The sequence below is a fragment of the Cheilinus undulatus genome, linkage group 2, assembly GCF_018320785.1.
Source record: "Cheilinus undulatus linkage group 2, ASM1832078v1, whole genome shotgun sequence".
Taxonomy (NCBI): Eukaryota; Metazoa; Chordata; class Actinopteri; order Labriformes; family Labridae; genus Cheilinus; species Cheilinus undulatus.
Window position 1 is genome coordinate 14,175,200 of NC_054866.1, and position 20,881 is coordinate 14,196,080.

Below are 20,881 nucleotides of genomic sequence, written 5' to 3' on the forward strand. Positions count from 1 at the left end.
TCAGTTTGACTGAGAGTTATCTTGAATTACATTGTTTATTCCTAATGTGGTTCTTTTGGCTTTTTGCAGCATGTCTGTTTCATTATCAGTACATTTCAGTCCTTGCATTTGTTTTGGAAGGTAACAAATGTTGTTTAATTGAAGCATTTCTGAATATGTTGCCAGTTGTTTGTCTTAATGTACGGTGCTTTAAGTGTTGCCAACTTCTTAAGTGACAGCCTTGTCAGCCACCATATTAAGATGATGAAACATTTTGCATGCATCTCAGAGTACTAAATTGTGATGTAAGATATAAAACAAAGCCTTGTACTATCAAAAGTGCTAATTGTCTCAACTTAAATAATGCAAGAACTAGCAGAATTAATAATTTTGAGTTTTAACCTTTCATATGAACTGTTGGTGCTTACATATAGATTATAGTACAGGGTACAACACTCTTCTGCCCCTCCAGCTGGTAAATGATATGACATTTTCCAAATAATTATGCTAAGTGTTAAAAAAAGTCTTTAAATGGTACAAAATGTAGAAGTTAATAAAAAAAGAGCCATCCTACATTCATTTCAGTACCTACATTTCCTCAAATATTTCCAACAGTTTCCAAAGCCAGAGAAATCCTGCACATTTATTGCTGTAATGGGACATGTTCCACTGTGACAGAGCCATCATAACAGACACAACATGCTAAATGCTACATCCAAGGCTGCCACATATGGCCGTACGAACTACTGCTGGAAGCTGCCGTTCTGTTGCTGTATCTCAGTCATGTTTTGTGGCGCTGACTTGTGATAGACCGTGATTATTCTCTGCTGATGGCTGGGCGATGAGATCAGCAAGCTCCCCCTGGATTGTGTAACTCCACCCCCAAACTTGTACACTTAGTTACACAAAGTAAAGAAACAATCATGGTAAAGAACCAAACCAATAATGCTAACTTTACTTGTAATAATAATAATGATGATAATAGTTATCATCATTTACGTCACATTAGCATTATATGCTAACAGGCTACTGGACACTGGCTGTTACATTTTAATGTCACTGCACTTATAATGAGCTGTCCCTATCATGAAGTATTTTCATGTTAATATTTTTTGTGCCCTGTTAGAGTTTTAATGTTAAATGCTATCATGTAAGTTGAATTATCAAATGCTGTCCTGTTTATTAGTGTTGATTTTAAGTGGTAAATGGCATGATACTGTCAAATTGTAAAGGCTGTTGTGGACTCAAGAAAGAATGGTTGCAGCATTCCTGACGCTGGGGATAATTTTAAAATGTTCTGAATGAAACTGAATTGAACTAAATAGCCTACTTTTAAACAATAATGATTTCAAAGGATAAAATTCAAAGACATCAGGAAGCTAACACTTTTTTCATCTGCTTACTCAGCTCCTCTTTATCCCTTGAAGTCTCTGGGTAGAAACAGGGTAATGGAAGTTTTGGTTGTAATGAATCAGACGCAGACTCATTTCCATATCTTAAGCGTTAGTGAATTGATAGGGGCGTCAATTTCCCTTTCCATCACCACCCCATCCCCAACCCCCACCCACCACCATCCATCTCCCTCCTCCCGGCCGGTGGCTGCCTCAAGCTGTCAGGGAAGCAGGCTATAAAACAGAAAGGGACGGGACTGTGAGGAGGGAGGCTGCCGGTACTGAGGAAAGACGTACGTCTGCTTTACTAAAGCTCGGAGGATTTCTAACAGGGGGACTTTCTAACCAATGACAGCGGACACTTGGATATAAAGAGGAAACTTTTTAGGTAGAGTTTGTGACTACAGTGGCTTGAAGTCGAAAGTGGTTTCATACGGTACCGGAGTTTTGAGGGGAACATTTTGCGGAGAGTTAAAGAGAGGGAGGTTTGGGATGCTGGTTCCCAGCGCGCTCCGCTCCTTGCTGTGCGTACTGAGCTGCGCGTGGCTGCACACTGGAGCGGCCTCGCGGCTCAAGTCTCCCGCTCTGCCCATCCAGTCAGAGAGAGAGCCGGTGCCCTCCAAAGGCTTGGCAGGTAAGGATACCAACACAGTCATTTCAAACTAATTACACCATGGTTTCATGTGGTTACAGTCGTATTTTGACAAACTAGTACAGCACTGTGTCTAGTTGACTTACAGGACATTAGCAAAACTCACTGAAATTCTCCTGTCTGCTTCAACGTTATGCGTTTAAAGTCTGAAAAACAGGATAAATTAGCCTGTTATCGCTTCGGCTAAAACTTAGACTTCCTAACTTCAAAAAATAGCTAGCTCCTCTTTGTATATCCCTCTGTTTTGACCCATCACCGCTGGAGGAGCAGCCGCTAGCTTGATTTCAGTCATTAGTGATGGGAATTTAGGCTCTTTTTAGGGATTCGGGTCGTTTGTCTCAGTTCAGTAAGAATCGTTTTTTTTTTCAATCCTGGACAGCAATTAATTTGGTACCATGTTGACTTTGTTAGCAAAATTTAGAGATGCTTTGACTTATATTGGATATGTTTTCTTGTATTTTACTAATATTATACATTCAGCTGGGAATTTGGATTGTGTGGCTCAGCCCAGTAGCTTGGGCTCCCATTCTGCTATTTATTTGATACCATTTAAGCTTCATTAACTCATCAAAATCCAGAAATGTTTTGACCTATGTATATTTTGTTTGCATTTTACTCAGATTATTCATTTACCCATTTACTTTTAATATAGCACCTGTTACATGATGTTTAGTCATAATACATCAAAATTGCACTCTAAAACAGTATCCTAGGTGTGTCTGTGGCAAGCTAGAGTCGAGTAAGGACTATTCCTTCATTATACTGTGTATTCAATAACAACAAAAAGTCTAGCAAAATGTAAATGACTCTCAAACGGGAACCGGATCCCATCACTAATATTAAAGAGCCGACTCGTTCACCAACGACACATCCCTACGACGTGAAGGTAACTTCCCTGTAAATGAAATCTGAAATTTCATATCAAGTTTAAGACGACTTACATACAGAACGATAGGTGTAGGAAGTGTTTCTATTTGCTAAAAAAAAAACGTTTAGATTAAAATATGTTAAAGGGAAGTTTGGTAATAGGCTGCCCTCGTGACCTTTAGGGGCATCGTTACGGACCGTCTCACCTCTAATATATGCCTGTCATAATCACAGCCATCGTTTATAAAGTTAGTTAAATAAACGGACGTCTTTCACGTCTTTACACTCCGTTTGAACAAATTTCCACGTTTCCTCTTAAAAATGCTCCTGCCTGCACAGCTTGCTTCATGTGTAAACTAGCGGCAAACATCTGAGTCATAAACCGCAGTGAATGCCATTTGATTCATGTGTGAAAGCCCCTAAGTACAAAGCTCACTGCGGTTTTTATAAGGTAACCACTCGGGAGTTCAAAACTGTGGGAACTCCACGTTAACCACTGCCTGTAACGTGCAATTGTGTGTTGGAAAACTGTAATCAATCGACTTTCCATTACAAGCATTGGCTCCTCTCGGATGATTTATTTCAGCAGAGACAGAAGTGGCAGGCAGAGCGAGCGGCTCACAGTTTGGCTCCCTTAAACTGGACTGCACTGTTTAAAGACTGCAGTCACTTTAATGAAAGAATAATACGAACCAGGTTGGTAGCAGCGCGCGAGGAAAGGCATCAGCGCGAGAGGAGCTGGCGAGAGATGACATCACATTTAGTGTATGTGTATATGTTTCAGAGTGAGTGTGCAGACTATAGGGTTCTCACACACATAAACACAAGTCTTATCCTAACCAGAAATCACTATAATACTCCTGCAGTAACACAGCGTGACTAACACTCAATTATGATTGTATTATAGTAATAATAACTCTGAAAGTTATTTTTATGCCCTGTAACATCTAGACAAGGTGCAGCCCCTGCAGAGCTGTGTTATTAATATCTATGGCAGGTTTTTAAGTGCTGTGTTTCAGCTTCAAAGTGTTTATTTTTACATCCATACCGCACAGTACCCACATGTTGTCAGAAAATGTGAAGTGTGGTGTCAGTCTGACTAAAAATGCACTTTTTAAACACATGGAAACAGGTTAGTCTGACTGAACTTGTGTGAAATATATATTTATTAGTATTTCATGAACATCCCAAGGCTGTGTTTGAAACTGCACACTGCATTCTAGTACTCCATACTCAAACAAATACTGTATACTAAGCTGAAGCTTAGCATGTTGTTCCACTTAACCTTAAAGCCTGTCATAATGTGACTTTATGCCTCTTTAACTATATGAGCCTTGACTTAAAGGTGCAGCATGTAAAATTTGGGAATATTAACATCATCTAACAGTCAGTGTCTAGATTGCAGTGCTGACTTCTGGTGGTAACTGTGACAACCAGTGGAGTTAAAAAACATGGCTTTAAGTTCTTTGGTTCTTCTGTGGCACTTTAGCAACAGGCAAGTTACAAAAATCCAAGATGGCAGAGGCCGTGGAGGGGACCCTCCTTATGTATGAGTGAAAGGATTATTCAAAGTTAATGGAAATAGAACTGTTTTACATATTCAGGTGATTAAACGCCAATTTAGATGGACCTATTACTACATATTTCATTTTTACAAAGTTTATTCTGCTAATTGTAACTAGGCTAAATATAACACACAGCACATTTAAGTGAGACCACTGGACTAGGACAGCAGTGGTGGTGTAAGCAACGTAAGCAATATATTTGTACGCCTCTCAGTTTTTTCAGGGATTTTACTAAGCAGAGTATTTTTCAGCACCCTAAGCACCCTAAATGTGCTGAGAAAAAGGCTGTAGATACACAGTTTTCACCTTTGTTTTCCCACAGTTTTCTCTTTGTTTATAGTCATATTTCTAAGTTTCCTCCGTCTATGAATTTTTGGGGGGATTTTAGTCAGTCATTCAATATTAAAACTGGCTTCAGACAGATGTTAACAACTTTAAAAGATTATACTTGGCCTTGATATTTTTGTTTCATAAGTTTTTCATTAAAAACTGATGTTTCAGGTTTCATCCAAAACTCAAATTAATAAAAGGAAGATGTTGAAAATGAGGTTCATCTAGAAGATGATACTGAGCTTCTATAATTTACTTCGAAATAACACAATACTGATGTATTTTTATTAATACTGTGATAAAATTCTTAAATAAATTGTAAATCTCACCACAGTACTCTCAGGGGAACCCTTTCTGAAAAGCTGAAGCATGATTAGCATGAATAATTCTTATTCATGTTTTACAGTTGCTGGTTGTAAATTGGGTATAATTTAAAGTATGTTCTTTTGGACATTATTTACCCTTTTAAAATGCACTCAAAAATAATTTAAAAGAGGGTTTGACCTACATTTTATTTCTGGGAATCGGTGACTGTCTTTCTGTGGAAAACTGAACACCTCCCATGCCTGTTCATGGATCATTTAGATGAGACAGGATGTAAGGTTGAATCCCAATACTCATGAGTAGTCCAGTGAGTTTCTGTTGCCTCTAACATGCCTAGGCAGCCAGCGATGCAAGATTTATTAGTTGTAAAGTCTGAAACAATTGTTTAGTCAGTGTAGTTTGTCACCATTGATATCCCACATGTCATAAAATCTTTGCAGATGCATTAACTCTTCATAAATATTAAGAACATCATGTAACCCAGCTCAGGTCTTTTGAAATGCCTCATTTTTATACTCCTTTTATCTAATTTTGGCTTAATCAGAAGACCAAATGTCATGTAAATAAGCTTGTAATTTCATCTCTAATCACGACTTTCACCAGTTTGGAAAGAGCCAAAGAATTATGATCATAATACACAATGTCTGACCCTGGGGACAGTGTGTAATCAGCTATGTTTGTGTTACAGGATGTTCGTTCGGAGGCCGGTTCTACTCTCTGGAAGACACATGGCACCCAGATCTCGGAGAGCCGTTTGGTGTCATGCACTGTGTTCAGTGTCACTGCGAGCCTGTAAGTGTTGTCTTTTCATGGGGCTGAACTAAATTTCATCTTTCCTTTGTTTAGGACTCAAAAGGCAGTGAGAAAAGCAGCTTTATACAGCACAGGTTTCCCAAGTTCCTTTGTTTATATATTCTGTAGATAATGTTTATATAAAGAGAGGTATACCCATTTTATGCCCATTTTTAAATTAAATTTCCCCTGGATCTAATTGGTTTTTGAGAAATAGATCTAGGTCAGGTCTTTTATCAGGCCAATTTTCTATGCACCTTGTTACTGAACATTAAAACAACTGCCAACAACAATTAACAAAAAAGTTGCTAACTGCTGTGCAGGGAGTTAATAAAACGTCCTTGATTAAAGCCTCATACTGGACAAAAAAAAAGTTTTTAGTCCTAATAAGAACATTTGATAGTGTTGCAAGTCTGCCTCTTGTGGCTGAAATTAGTATTACACAATCAACTGCTCAGATAAAGAGAAGCGAGGAAAGAAATCCTTGAAAGAAAACTTATTTTCCCTCTTTTCCTGTCATAAACTTGTAAGGGGCCATACTGAAGATACAAATAAATTGATCACTAGATAATTTTCTCTCACTTCCTCTTTCCTGGGGCTGCAATATTTTATCGCAAAATGAGCCTGCCCAATTAACATACTGCAAAAGTCTGAATTATTTGTAATAGAGTAAATCGATTTGTTCAGGCAAGGCTTTCTCACTCAGCATGTCTACATTTAATGTGCTGTTGTGCCATTTTAATGAAGTCAGATAAAACTGAAGCTAGAAATTCAAAATGTTAAATTCTGTATTTAAGCCTACTGAAACGCTAATAACTACCGGCATTTTTTAACATTGCAAAGAGAAAATATATTGCGCTTTATCCATTATTGTTCAGCTCTGCTGTCTGGGCTTCAGTGCATCCCTACACATGTCTTTATCTTTGCAGCTGAATTTTAAACATTTCTTCTTCTCCTAGTGAATTTATAGTTTCCCCCACAAGGCATCAGATTGTCACCGTCTGTGTTCCAGATGATTTAATTAGTGTCCATTCTTCTTGTTTGTCTGACAGCAAAAGACCCGTCGTGGTAAGGTGTTTGGGAAAGTAAACTGTAAGAACATCAAGCAGGACTGTCCAGACCTGGACTGTGATGACCCCATCCTGCTTTCTGGGCACTGCTGCAAAACGTGCCCTAAAGGTAATCCCATTCTCACACAGTATTACAACCTTTGGCTTGAAACATCACAGAGCTGAGGTGTTTTAACCTGAATGTATGGTAGATTCTGAAACAGTGATACGATTCCAGTTAGTTTCTGTCAACCCATTACATCAACAACAGTTCGACTTACTGCTTTATCTTGTTTCTAGATGGCCATTTCTAACTTCCCCTTTTGTTTTCCTCCATTCTACCACTACAGGAGCTAATTCACAAACTACAAGTTACCTGTCTTCAGTCCCCCTTCTCCACATTTACGCTTTGCACCCCTTTATTCTGCACAAGCCTGCCTGCCCTGACCCGTCTTTCTGTTTGTCTCACTCCCCCTGCATCCCCAGGATGTTTTAGTTTAGTCTTTTAACTCACGATTTTATGTTTTTTCACACCCCATTAGTTACATTTGTCCATGTTTTGTTGACAGTGTAACATACCAATCCAAAAGAGTGTGGTTTTGAAGACATTGTAACTTTCTGGATGCTTTTAAAGAAGACTTACATACATATTTAAAACAGATGGATTTGTATTGAACAGATGGACCTCAGAAGGAGTTACTGAGGGCAGATTGTTCCCTTTTTTAATCAATCTCAGATGGTGTTAATCTCTGGGATAATTGAAATAATACAGATAAGAAGCATAGGGAATTTTTGGCATGCCTTTAAATCAGAATTACAAAGCTTCTACGGACAGCTGTGTTACAACATCAGTGCAGTTAATTTGCATACATTTTTAGTATAAATGTTATTTTGACAGCACTTTTTGAAGTATTAATTAAATGATTCTGAAGTCCCGATTTTTGAATATTTAAAGAGTCAGTCATTTATATGCAACCATTTATCACTTTGAACCTGTTTTTTCCATCTTTTTTTGGCGCCTCGTTGTGGCTGTAGCACATCTGCAAGCTTTCTGCTGAACACCTTTTAAAGAAGAAGACAAATAAGGCAGTAAAGTCTAGTAACAGAACCGAGGTGCTAAGAATTAACTTCTTATCTTTTTAACATGTCAAGTGTAATTGATAGTTTCCTTAGTTAAAATCAGTGCTATATCTGTTAGCTTGTTAATGACAATATCCATTGTATATTAGCATCCAGCTAACAAACTCAGATGCACATCCTAGGTCAACTCTCTTTGAAGTTTCTTTGAATGATTGCCAGCTGCTTTCAAGTTTGGAATACGCTCTTTTCAATCTATTTCTGCTCTGGTACTATGTGCAAAAACGCAGGCAAACTCCTGCACACTTTTTAAACTTAATCTAGCCAAAGTATCAGAACAATTTAGAACGTGGGCTCTTTTTGTGTTCGTTTCTTTTCATTAGATGACTTAACAGCTGTAGTCATCCTAAAGCTTTGATACTTTCAAATGCAAAAGAGATAATGAATAGTTTATAAAAAAGGGTATGAAAAAGTCTTAAAAATGTCGACAACCTTGAGAAGAATATGGTAGAAAATCAAGTGAGCTTTTTAAAAAGCTTCTGCGAAGAAACAAAAAGGAAACACCTGTAAGTTTTTGTAATCATTATTCATATAAACAGCTTTTCCCACAGACTTTCTTCATTTCCTACCTCTTTCCTCTCTCTTTATCCCCATCTTTCCCTCTAATTTCTTCACCCCTGGGGTCAACTTGTTAGTGTTTAGAGCAGCTGTTAAATGCAGTGAGCAACTCAATTGATTTTCCACTCAGCCGCATCAAATTGGACATTTTCTCTAACTAGCCACAACTGGAAGTGCCACCCATCAGCCCAGCCTTGTTCACACGTTGTTACTTAACCTTGACCGCACACTGCTGCACACACAATCCTACCTTATTAGAGAATTATTGCACCGCCACACACGCTCAAACACATTCACAGGGTTGGCCTTTATGCTGTGCTCTTATTCAGCAGAAGTGTGTTTTTCTACTGTGTGTCTGGTAATGGAAAGTGAAGGTAAAGGACAACATGTGCTGCGTGTTTGTGTGTTTATGTGTGTTGTGGTCAAGTCTTAAGGAAAAGGTTGAGTGTGTTTGTCTTAGCTTTGGCAGTGTAGCGGCTAGTGTGTTTGTATTAGTGAAGGAAAATGCTGTCGATGTGTTTGTGTGTATTGTCGGTTAGATGGTGCACCTGAGGATACAGTACAAGCAGTGAGAAGTGAGAGTGACACTACCCAGAAGCCTTTGAGCGTGCCCAGTGGAGCAGAGGAATGAGGGGTTTAGAGAGGAATGATGACATTTCGAATTTCTTCTGATGACGTGTGTTTTTTTGTGACTGTTTGTGAGTTTGAGACAGTTCAGCTGATCTCTTCAGGAAACTGCCCTGGAGAAATAAAATTAAGGTGACTTTAGCCACGTTTCCACTGTTGGAATTTTCCCCAGTGACGAGGATCCTTCTGAAAGAGCTCAGTTTGTTTTTACAGCAGTGACTGGGTGAAAATGAAATTCTTGGGCCATTAATTTAACCCATAAAAGGCTGTTGCATTTTGTAAGATCAGGGCGATATGACCAGAAATCTCCTCCCTACCTACCTATAAGAAGTCTGGGATGCAATACTAAGCTTATGTGCCTTAGATCACAAAAGATGTTTTTATAAATCTATACATGTTCAATTCTTAGTTTTGTTGCTTCAAACTGAATCTGTGTGGTTTGAAGATTAATTTCTCTGCACAATATTACCACCATAATATCACCATCTGCAGATAGTAGCCTGATGTGTAAACTGTTGTAATTGGCAAATATTTACAGCTGATATATATTTATCAAACATATGACAGGAGGGGATTTGCATTTTGAACAAAATTACTTTTTTAATCTTTCCTAGAAGATTTTAAAAGATGCACTAGGGATGCACAACATTGGATTTTTGCAGATATTTGCCGATAATAACATACATATTTTAGCTGCTACCGTTATCTAAATGTAGTTCCCTTAATCTTTTGTCCTTAAAACACGCAATTTATGAGGATGAATAATTAACTCCAATAATATCAAGCATCCCTAGAATATCCTTCTAATTTTAGTAGCTTGATTTTAATACAAAACAGAAATTGCCTAGCCTATTTGTTGCTAATTTTAACCAAGGGATTGATCTACTTTACTTGACAATGCTAAAATAAATGATCATTCATGAATTATTTGCATAGAAATGTTCACTAAAATCAATCTTTTCTTGAGTTAGGAGGAGTGAAATAAGGTCCCTAGTGTAGCTGTGTACTGGACATTTCTGATTTCTTCTTCTTTTTTCATTTAATGGTAGTTAACAAACTTTAAGATATGCTACAGCCATCTGGTGGTGATATGACTATAAAATCAGGAACCGGTTTAGCAGAGGCTGTACTCCTCGACAGACTGGTCACAGGATTGCTTCCTTGTCTTGGCACTGTTTGGTGCATATCTTCCCCCACTGGCTCCACATATGTCTGGTCTCTCTTCAGCTGTCCTTTCTGAAAACAAAAGCAGTCAACTCCTTGCAAATGCTGGCAACAATCCAGTATCATGCATCTCTTCTGAAAATAGCTGTTCTCCTCTTATAATTTTTAGAACAAAAGCATTTGAATATAAAATAACAATTGGGAACTTTTACTATGAAGAAAACGCCTAAAACAGCATTAAATTAACCGAGCTTTAGCAGAGCTACAGTCAGCGGAAAGTGTATGGGGTTCCAGTATTTACAGCTGCTCTTTTGACCACCACCATATGTCACAGCCCACTTCTTTGAATCATCTTGGATTTAAGACAAGCGAGTCATGAGCTGAAACACATCTCTAAGCTGTTAACTGCATGTGAACATATAGGTATTTCATGTACTAGCTCGTCTAGAGCCCTTTTCCTGCAGTCTTGACAGCTGCACCTGGAGAAAAAAAAAGAGAGGATGCACTGAATTCAGAGGGTAATGGGTGACTTACATCCTTCCTTCTTCTCATTCTTTATCTCCCTTTGTGCTTTACTAATTTTTACCTGTCCTGCTCAATCTAGTCAACACTTTTCCTGTTTTGCTGCTCATATTTACATATTTTACACTGTTATTGTCCTCTTAGAACACCGTGAAGAGGAAGAAGAACAGCATGCAATGCTTCAATTTCATCTGTGCACCAGACACTGAAAATGATGACAAACAATGCGTTTTGAAATTTTTAGTTCTTGTTTAGTTTATCAAACAAACTATCAAAGAAGGCGTCCAGACTTTTATAGAAACCGGGGTACACTATTGCGAAGTACCCAGCAAGCTATGTGAAGAAAATAGCATTTTTTTTTCCTATTTGTACAAAATGGTTGAACTTAATAACTCCTATCAATAGACTTTTAGATCTTGAACTCTCACAAATATCTCCTTCTGAAATAAGTGCTTTTGGTGTGTCTGTAGGTGACGATGACAAAAAGCACACAGACCCTGTGCTGGACAGCTTTGAGTATTTCCATGAGAAAGGGAAAGAGAAGGAGGGTGACCTCCACAAATCCTACAATGACAGATCCTACCTGAGCTCCGAGGAGACGAGCCTTGGGGAGAGCCGCACTGGTAAGTACTAGCACCCACAGACAGATGGACGGACCACCAACACACTTGTTCAGCAAGTTTAGCTGGTTCAACATGGTTACACATTCACCCATCACTTAACGCATCCACCATTGCATGCAAAATGTGTACCCAAATAAAAGGCTTATAAAGGCACTGTAAACAGCATTACTTATTGTGGCAAGTATCTAACTCTCTCACTCTTTCTGCAGATTTTGTAGCAGTGTTGACAGGAGTCACAGACTCATGGCTGCCCAGCTCCAGTGGTGTTGCCAGAGCTCGATTTTCTCTGACAAGAAGTAGCCTGACCTTTTCCATCACGTTCCAGAGGTAAAACACACAAATTTCCTCCATCCTTTAAGTTTTCAAAGCTTTAGTCTCTGACTGTTTTCTCTGTTCTTCTGGTGTGAAGCAGTGTTATCACTGCTCATCCTTCTGTCCTTTTTTTCTTTTGTATATACAAACAAACTGGAAATGTTTATTGTGTCAGATCTCTAAGGCCTCACAGTTTTTTTCAAGCCTGATATTATTGCACCATATGGGACTATCACAGATTTATCCTATCAGCAAAGATTTTTCAAAATGCATCGCTATCAAAACATTCATACAAGGAAATACAGCAAGGTGGTTAAAAATCAGCAGACATTATCCTTAAAAAGAATGTTTTATTTATTGTATGCTTCTTTGTTTTCTTTTTCAGAATGGGTCGCCCCAATAAAATCATCTTCCTGGACACAGACGGCACCACTGCTTTTGAATACAGAGTCCCGAAGGGAGACTCTGACATGGTAAGACTTCTCATAAAAAGATAATCACACCCTCTTCAGTCTGTTTCCTTCATTCGTGCATGCCTGTTTCCTGAAAGAGAAAAGAAGTACGGGTATAATAAATGTGCTTCCATGACTCTGTGCCTCAACTTTGACTTTCTCTCCCATAACTCTCTCTGCAATAACAACCACTCTCACAAACACACACACAGTGATACTTCCTCTCTGCCTCTTTATAAACATCCCACACTTTGTCTGATTGCCGTAAACATCAACTCACACTCACTCAGTCACTCAGAGGGTATCATCTGGGAGAAAACACCATCAGGTCAAAGGTGTTCGAGACTGAGTTTATTAAAGGGCCAATATTAACGTGATAAATCAGGAACCAGATATGCTGGTGTAACGGTAGTATCCCAATACTCCCCAAGGTCAGACTCCATCACTTCACATCATTTCCTGCCAAGATACACATGCATATCTCCTCCAAAACACTCTGTTCAGCAAAGCAGGAGCCTCCTAAATACAGGTCCAAGAAATTGGTCTATTATTATTTTTAGATAAATGTCAGTGTCGAGCACCAGAGAGGACCCTTGAGAAAACACTCCAGCACAAATGAAAAGGGGGAGGAGGATGGATGGAGAACTTTTCACGTTACACCACTGCTAAGAAAGGGACAGGGAGTATTGATAATTAAAAAGGAAATTAAACAGAGACTACAAATTACGAAGTGGTGGCCACATTTCTTTTCTGCGCTGACTGAGAGAAGGTCTGCAGCTGGGGTTGGAGGGGTTTTGTCTCCACATGGTTGGATGAATAAAGCAGATGTGCATGTGTTATCTGTTTGTGCATGTGCCTTTTCTTCTTTTCGTCAATGAGAGAAAAATGAAAAAGACAATACACTTATGTTCCCAGTCAAAGAGTCGCACCATGTAGCTCCAGCACCCTGCAGAGATCAGCTTTTATGCAGTTTGTGGGTAACACCACTCAAACTTGTCATGCTTTCTGGATACAAACTAACAACTCACAGAGAAAATCTGGCCATAATTAAATAGAAATAGAGATCACTTCTATGTCGTGTTTGTTTGGGATAATTTTATGATACTTTGGGACTGATGATGTCTTTTAAACTTTTCTACATAATTCTCTCCTAATGCTGGATGAGAAAAGCAACATTACACATGGCTCTCAATAGACTAATATCAGAGATGTTCATATTATACTTATTGCTGGGTGTACACTGTGCCATTTGAAGCAGACTCTGACCCTGATTTTTGAGTCTTACAATGGGTTTGAATTCAGGCTAGATTTTTGCCTGATCATGCATCGTTATCTGTGTAAAGCAGGCACAAATCATGACCCAGTCAGTTGCTTCCAACCTGTTGAATAAATGTCTTGCATTTTGGTAGTATGACAGCACACACATGCACAGTAAGAGTAGAGCCACAAAATCCTAACTTCAGGGCCTATTTCTGTGTAAACTGTTGGTTTTATGCATCATCCTCCTATTGTGAAAGATACAAATGTAGGAAGGGAATATCTGCTGACTCCCACTTACAGGGAATTTTTTTTTTTTAATTAATTAGCTGCTAGTTGCGTTTGTTCGTGATGTTGCAGGTACGAAGTCGTTATTGTTGCAAAACTCAGGAGTATTTTAGTGTTTTAAGAGCGTGACTTAGGGATTTTGTGTAATTTTTAGATGCTAGCAAAAGTTACCAAAACCCTGGCAGCATAATCCGTTGATCTGACGACTGCAGATTTGGATTTGCACATGGGCCAGTGGGTTTGCTGAGGAACACAGCGTGGAGTTCTTGGTATCTGAGCATGTAGACGATAGTCAGAGTCTTTGGTCCTTGGTAGTTCCGGTCTTATTATACTCTATGATACTAGTGAGCCCTGGATGCTGGCTGGATTCCTTTGTGACAGTTTGCCTTTGGTGAATCTTTGGGTATCATTGGCAATACCGTGTTTCTAATGCAGATAGGAGCTAGGAAGGGTTAACTGCCTCATACGGGAACAGCAGCTGGGCTTTTCCAGGAACCTGGCACACTTTCCTGGGCCAGCTCACAACATACTTGGTGCCTTGGACCTGGTGAGCTGGTCCAGAAACCGGGATGACTGTGTGCGTCTTGGAGGGGGCAACTGGGAGGATACTTGGAGAGATGGGGCATGGGTTCCTCTGGCACAGGATGCCAGATAAGTACAGGACCAAGGCTGACAAAGTGCAGAGCATATGCTCCCACACCTGAACAAAAGTCCCCCGAGGCAGAGGGGAATGTTTTAAACATGACCAAGAACCTAAAGATTTTAGAGCAGGCAGACATTTGAATGCAAGCAGAATGATTCTAAGCTCAAGGAGTCAGCTATGAGCACAAAATCAGGCTATAAAGGAAAGCTTTTTTTATTGAGCCCAACATCTATGTCATGCTCTCAAAATGTTAAAATGCCCTTTTGAGTTTTGCAATTAGGATGGCTCCACAGTTAAGGATGACACTCCTATGGGAGAAGAATGATGCAGCCAAATGACATCACTATACAGACTGTATTGCACAAAAATAAAACAAATCAAATGTGGCTCTTAAAATCAGGGAGACAGATAAAGTTGATATGAGGAAGTTTGTTGTTAATTTTTACTCGATTTCAGCCCAAAACTTCACTCCTGAGATTATCCTTTACTCTGCTATCCACCTCCACTGCTTGCTTACCTTTTAGTGTTTGTGTTTGTATAGATCTGTGGCGTATGGAAGAACCTGGCGAAGCCTCATCTGCGACAGCTGCAGTCTGAGCAGATGCGCATCAGTATGAGCACATCAACCAGCAGACGAGAAGAAGTGGAGGGAAAGATCATCAAACACAGGGCTCTGTTTGCTGGTGAGTGTGTGCATGGCTCTTTATTTTTTTTTAGACATGTGCTTGCCTTTGTCTTTGTGTTGAAGTACACAATAAACTCAATATTTACAAAGCAGGGGGATTGTGTACGCTCTTGAGTAATCTTTAAAAGCTTTGTGAGGATCAAGTGTGGACTTTGTTTACACAGAAGTATTTGTGTAGAAGACAAGAGAATAAAAGAATGCAGATACTCAGTGCATCCGTCCTTTTTACAGAAACGTTTAGTTCGACGCTGACGTCTGAGGAGGAGAACTCGGGCATGGGAGGCATCGCCATGTTGACACTGAGTGACACAGAAAACAACCTCCACTTCATCCTCATCCTTCAGGGCCTCATCAGACACAAAGAGAAAGGTGAGTGGTATGGCAAAGAAGAAAGAGAGGAAGATTTCTCAACTCTAAACTCAGATTTTCAACCCTTCTATTACGGTGCCCTCGAAAACAATGTGATTACCAACTCCTCCAGGGAAACTACAGGTCAAAATAAACCACGGAGACAAGGAGCCTCTCATGGGAAACCCCTCGCTGCTTTCTTTCCACCACTTTCATCCAAGTAATTCAGTGCTCTTAAACTTAGATGAGAGGCTTTAGCTGTGTATGAAACAGTTTAATGAAATATTGATGCCTGCACATGCCCTTCAAAACAAAAACACACCAAAGGTTAACTACTTCTACATCTAAACATTTTTCACAGCTGGTTTACATTCTACCTGTGCCAACTGGGCAGAATAAGCAAGAAGAAAAAACACCCGCAAGTGACTACAGAATTAAAGCAGTAATAATAATAAGGGCAATGATAGCAGAGGTAAAAATCCAGTTTACTTTTGTTAAAAAAGAGCAGTCCTTGTAAGTCACACATCCTCCAACACAATGTAAGAGATGTGAATATTATATATATATTATTTAAGTATTGTCATGAAGACATTGTATGAAAATGGTGCTTTAGAAATGTCTGCGCCATCAACAAAACTATTCTTATCTGACTAAATCTGCTAGTTTCCAACCAAGATTGGGCTAGTTATTCAGAAAAAAGTAATGTATTTTACATCCCTTAATTACTCATCAGTAAAAGTACTCTGCTACTTAATCTGCTACTTTTGCATCTCTCCTACAACAGCAGAGATGCACTGGCATTTAAGTGCCATTTTATAAGAAGGTTAAGCCTTACAAATGCCTATGTCAGCGTAAGTTCTCATAAGGAAATGCATAAGATCCCCATGCACATACTGGCAAGATTATGATTCAAGTTGTATTGCTTTTATCCTCAAGGGGGCCAGAATCTAAATAGATATCAATAAAGTGTTCAGACAGTTCCTCATTGCTGCTCCACAACAAGAGATTGTTTCTTTGACAAATACAACAGAATGACAAAGCTTTTTGTCCCTCTCCAGAGCCTATTGTGGTGCCTATCCGAGTCCAGCTGGTCTACCGGCAACACATCCTGAGAGAGATCCGAGCCAACGTCACCTCACACGTGAGTAAAATGCACATGCCTCATTGTTTAGCATGTTTTAAGAGCTTTAGTCAACATGTTGGCTGCTTATAGCGAATATACTGTATTTATAAACTGTCTATAGTCCAGTATAAAGCATGCATGATATGTGGGAGGCTAAAATGTACAGTCTGTCCATTCTGACAATAGGGAGCTCTCAATCAAATCAGTAATGTAAAGGTCATTGGTAGGGATGCACAGACACATCAGTTAAACATTGGTATTAGCTGATATTGGCCTTGCTAACTAATATTGCCATTGGCTACATTGTGTGGCATGAACAGATATCAGTTATCAACGTTGACAGTGCCATGCAGAAATTTTAGGCATGTTTTGGGCAAAAAAATTAGGCTGAATTAAGAGAAGATATTCCTTTATTACTCCCACAAGGGGTAATTCCAAATTACGGTGTGTAATGGCAAATAAGCCCGTCAGAGGGCAACATTGGGCAGACTGTATCTGTTGTGTCAAGCCAATCTTATGCTGGCCTGTGTGATATCTAGCTGCTGACTTTGATAACAGATTTTTGCAAGGTGGAAAAAGTGACCTTTTGGACAAACTCTGATCTGATTTCATGGTCAAATTTGAGAGAAATGTTAGGTAAGAGTCTAGGAGTCTTACTCCAAAAAGAAAACATCTGCATTTGTATTTTATAAATTGTTACTTTAAAAACTGGTTTTGGCAATTGTCCCCTTATTTACATCAGTGCACCTCTAGTCCTGGATCTATCCACCACAACAGTTGGCCCCATTAGACATCTCCAAGCTGTGTAGAGACACACTAGCCACCTCCATGGCCTACAAGTGAGTTTGAATTAGGAGGAAAAGCTGTTAAAAATTGGGACACCCTCCTGCATTGTGCCTCAAGCAACTTGCAAAGCATTCTGGGATTGCTCACACAGCAAATCAGGAAGATATTTCCACTTTGAAAGCATTTCTCTCTCATTATGTAAAATTCTTAAGTGATTGATGAAAAAGCTTCTTATTGGAAAGGCAAAAAACACAAGTAGGCATGCACTTGACACAGAAATGTCTAGTGGGACCACACTATCTGATGCAACAGCTAGTGTTTCACCTAAATATCTATTACAACAGGTTAATCCTTTTGTTTTTAAATACCATAGATATTTCAGTTCTAAAAAATCTTCTCATTGCTTACAAGTGAAAAGTCAGACTGGACGGTGTTTTAAGAGGTGACTAAAGAAGGAGCTGTGTTGTTTTTGATTAGGAAGACATGACACAGCAGCACTCTCACACTCCTGGCCCTCTTTCCCTCCTCAAGGAGACGGATGTGGTCTGATCACCACATCCTAACGCTGTTGTCGCTGCCGCTCTAATCACAGTTAAACCACTCCAAGACATGACAAGAAAAATGGATGTCGAGGAAGAATAAGGGTGAGAGAAAGTGTGTGAAAGAAGAGCTCTAGCAGGAGATAGATGGGGGTGAGAGACACATGAGAGATGCACAGGAAAAGAGAGGAGGGAGATAGAGAGGATGGACTGAGCACACACTTCTAACACATGTCAGTGGTTAGTGGTCTGTGGGCTGAGATGGATGGAGAGAGGAGGAGGAGTGATGAAAGGCGGGTCTGTTTTGAATCCTGCCAGGGATCGCGTGAAGAGCCAATGTGCCTTTCGAGCCGAGCGGTGAGAGAGACTGTCTGTGAGAAGTTGTAACTCAGCAGTCACATAACCCCTTGCAGTGTCCCCGAGCTGGATCCTGATACTTAAACCAGTGACTCATTGAAGCTGAGAAACAGGCACAAAAACAACGCACGGCCCAGTTGTCCTTAAGTAATCTGATCGGCTTTCTAACAAATTGGATAAAATCTTAAAAATATGTTGTAAAGAGACATTTGGATTGTTATGCTGAGATTTTAGAATCTGGATCATGCTTTCCATATGTGATCAAAACTTTTGAGTAAGATTGAGATGCTGCTGATCCAAAAAATCTGATTTTTTTCCAGTCCCAGCAGTGGGAATGATTCACGGTAGATTATAATTGTCAAAATGTTTGATGGTTTTTTTAGCAGAGGACTGCAAATTGCAGGCAAACTACTGAAGTGTTTCTGTTCATTTCAATAGCATGCAGGGGTTTATAGTGATGAAAAGCAACAAACTGCGCAATAGTGGGTGCCTAGGACTGAATTTTTTTTTTTTTATTAAAAACTCTCTTGACAATCAAGACCCTACATTAAGGGCTCAGGTCAACCAGCTAAGAAGAATAATTTTGGCCTGCTCAGTCCTGACAGTAACTGGCAGTTCCTTGTCTACATAACAGATTTTGTTGTTTGTTGTTGCTGTTTGACGCCTTGCAGACAGCTCAAAAACAGGAGTGAGTCCAGACAGACCATGAAACAGCTACATACACAGAAGCCCTGACTCTGTGGGTGTGAGGAGCTGATCAATAAAAGGGCAAAAAGCTTTGAAATATTTCAGAAAAATCACTATTTCCCTGCGTTTTGCTTCTCCTAACCTTAACCACCCCTCTCTGGTTGAAAGCAACTTGCTGCTGCTCAAATGTCTCTGTGCCCTCTCTTTTCCTCTCTCCCATGAGCTGTGTGAGTTACTACGTTTTTTGGGGCATCTGATAAGGTTCTGACTTTTCGAGAGATCTGAAAATAGGCAGGGATTTTGGTGACATTTTACTCAGCTGATTTCTGTCCCTTTTGAAGAAAACACTTGAAGTGAGCCCAATCTGGCATTCTACCTGTTGCTTTATGCATCATAGCTACCTCTATTATAGTTGCAGTCCCATCAGAAGCATATGTAAGAATTATTTGAAAAACTTACCTGAATGAACCCAATGCTGCTTAAAAAGTAAGCACCAAGTAAAATGGATTAGCTGATCCTGGAAAGTAAATGAGTTTTGAATCAAGTTTATTCTGATCTAGATTCACCTCCTAACATCTGGCTAAATACACTCATGTGAGAAGCGACAACATCTGACTTTTAAATGTGTTGAATCATTTTTCATTGGACCGTTAATCCTGACAGTGTTATTGCTCTGTGTGATTTACGCAAGACCCAAACACATATCCTTTTGCATCTCTCCTTATTATATCCGTTCAACTTTCCTGACATAACTCACCTCTCTTCCTCCTCCGTTCCCCCCTCCTCTGTTTTGGCTCCTCGCTGCGTGGATTTATGGTGCATGTATATTTATATTGAACTGCAGCCCTGGGGTCATAAAAAAGTAACATTTCTTCAGCACGCTCATACATCTGTCCTATTAATTCCACATTTCTCAACTTCTTGACGACCCTGCTGCACCCCTGACTCCCTCCTCCTGGTTTCTAAGGTCCAGTGGCCTGCATGAAATTAAACTATACTCTGTATGAAACATGTTACAGCAATGAAAGACAAAGTTTTACCCAAGGTTTAAGTATGCTGTTGAAAGTAGGTTTAGGTGTCACAGGTGTTTGTGATCCTATTAAAATGGCAAATACTGTCACCGTAATAATGCACAGGTTTTCATTTGGCTTTTAGTGCTGTTTGCGTTTACTACATGTGAGTGCTGCCTTCACAAAAAAAGATTGTTTTTGGCACACTACAACCATTTAATTTAGAAAAAAGAGACTTATTCACATTTAAAGCTAGTTTTATATTTACCCATTTTTTGCAGTAGGCCCTTTGACAACCTGACTCCCCAACCAGCAAGTGAACTATTGTCAAGCCCCGCCCTCATTGGCTTTTAGTATTTATAAATATTAATGTATTTGATTTATTTAAGCTTCTTGGCCCCCAGTGAAAGAATAGAAAAGAGGGTAGCTCAAAATATCTAAAACTTGCTAAATTTGTTTAAATTGTACTGATGTTTGATGGTATCTGAGTAAGGTGATGTTAGCTCAATCAATCAATCACTCAAAAAAGCAATCAACTTATGTTTGTTTGTATAGTGCCAATTCATAGCCAAAGCTATCTCAAGACACTTTAAAAAGAGGGCAGGTCTAGACCGTACTCTCTGTTGTAGCCTATTAATATAAACCAGTGTTAATCACCATGAGCTCAGCACTAGCAGTATTAAGCTCCATTACCATAGCAACTTAAACCTTCCCTCTAACAGGCAGAAAAAGGCTAGAAGGAGGGGTAGGGATGGGAGAAAATCAGGAAGAGGGACAAGAGAAACAACAAAACAACAAATGAAAGACAAATTTA

General features: G+C 39.4%; 1 protein-coding gene across 2 annotated transcripts in view; it reads left to right on the forward strand.

Moving 5' to 3' along the window:
• The first annotated feature begins 1,633 nt into the window (after positions 1 to 1,633).
• Positions 1,634 to 20,881, forward strand: part of chrd (chordin) — a 32,088-nt gene continuing 12,840 nt past the window's right edge. For both annotated transcript variants that reach the window (XM_041799693.1, XM_041799702.1), the window contains exons 1-9: positions 1,634 to 2,004; positions 5,797 to 5,900; positions 6,953 to 7,079; positions 11,428 to 11,580; positions 11,790 to 11,907; positions 12,278 to 12,365; positions 15,074 to 15,215; positions 15,449 to 15,586; positions 16,624 to 16,706. In XM_041799693.1, coding sequence (XP_041655627.1) covers positions 1,863 to 2,004; positions 5,797 to 5,900; positions 6,953 to 7,079; positions 11,428 to 11,580; positions 11,790 to 11,907; positions 12,278 to 12,365; positions 15,074 to 15,215; positions 15,449 to 15,586; positions 16,624 to 16,706 — 1,095 coding nt within the window. In that variant the 5' untranslated portion in view covers positions 1,634 to 1,862. The remainder of the gene's footprint in view (positions 2,005 to 5,796; positions 5,901 to 6,952; positions 7,080 to 11,427; positions 11,581 to 11,789; positions 11,908 to 12,277; positions 12,366 to 15,073; positions 15,216 to 15,448; positions 15,587 to 16,623; positions 16,707 to 20,881) is intronic.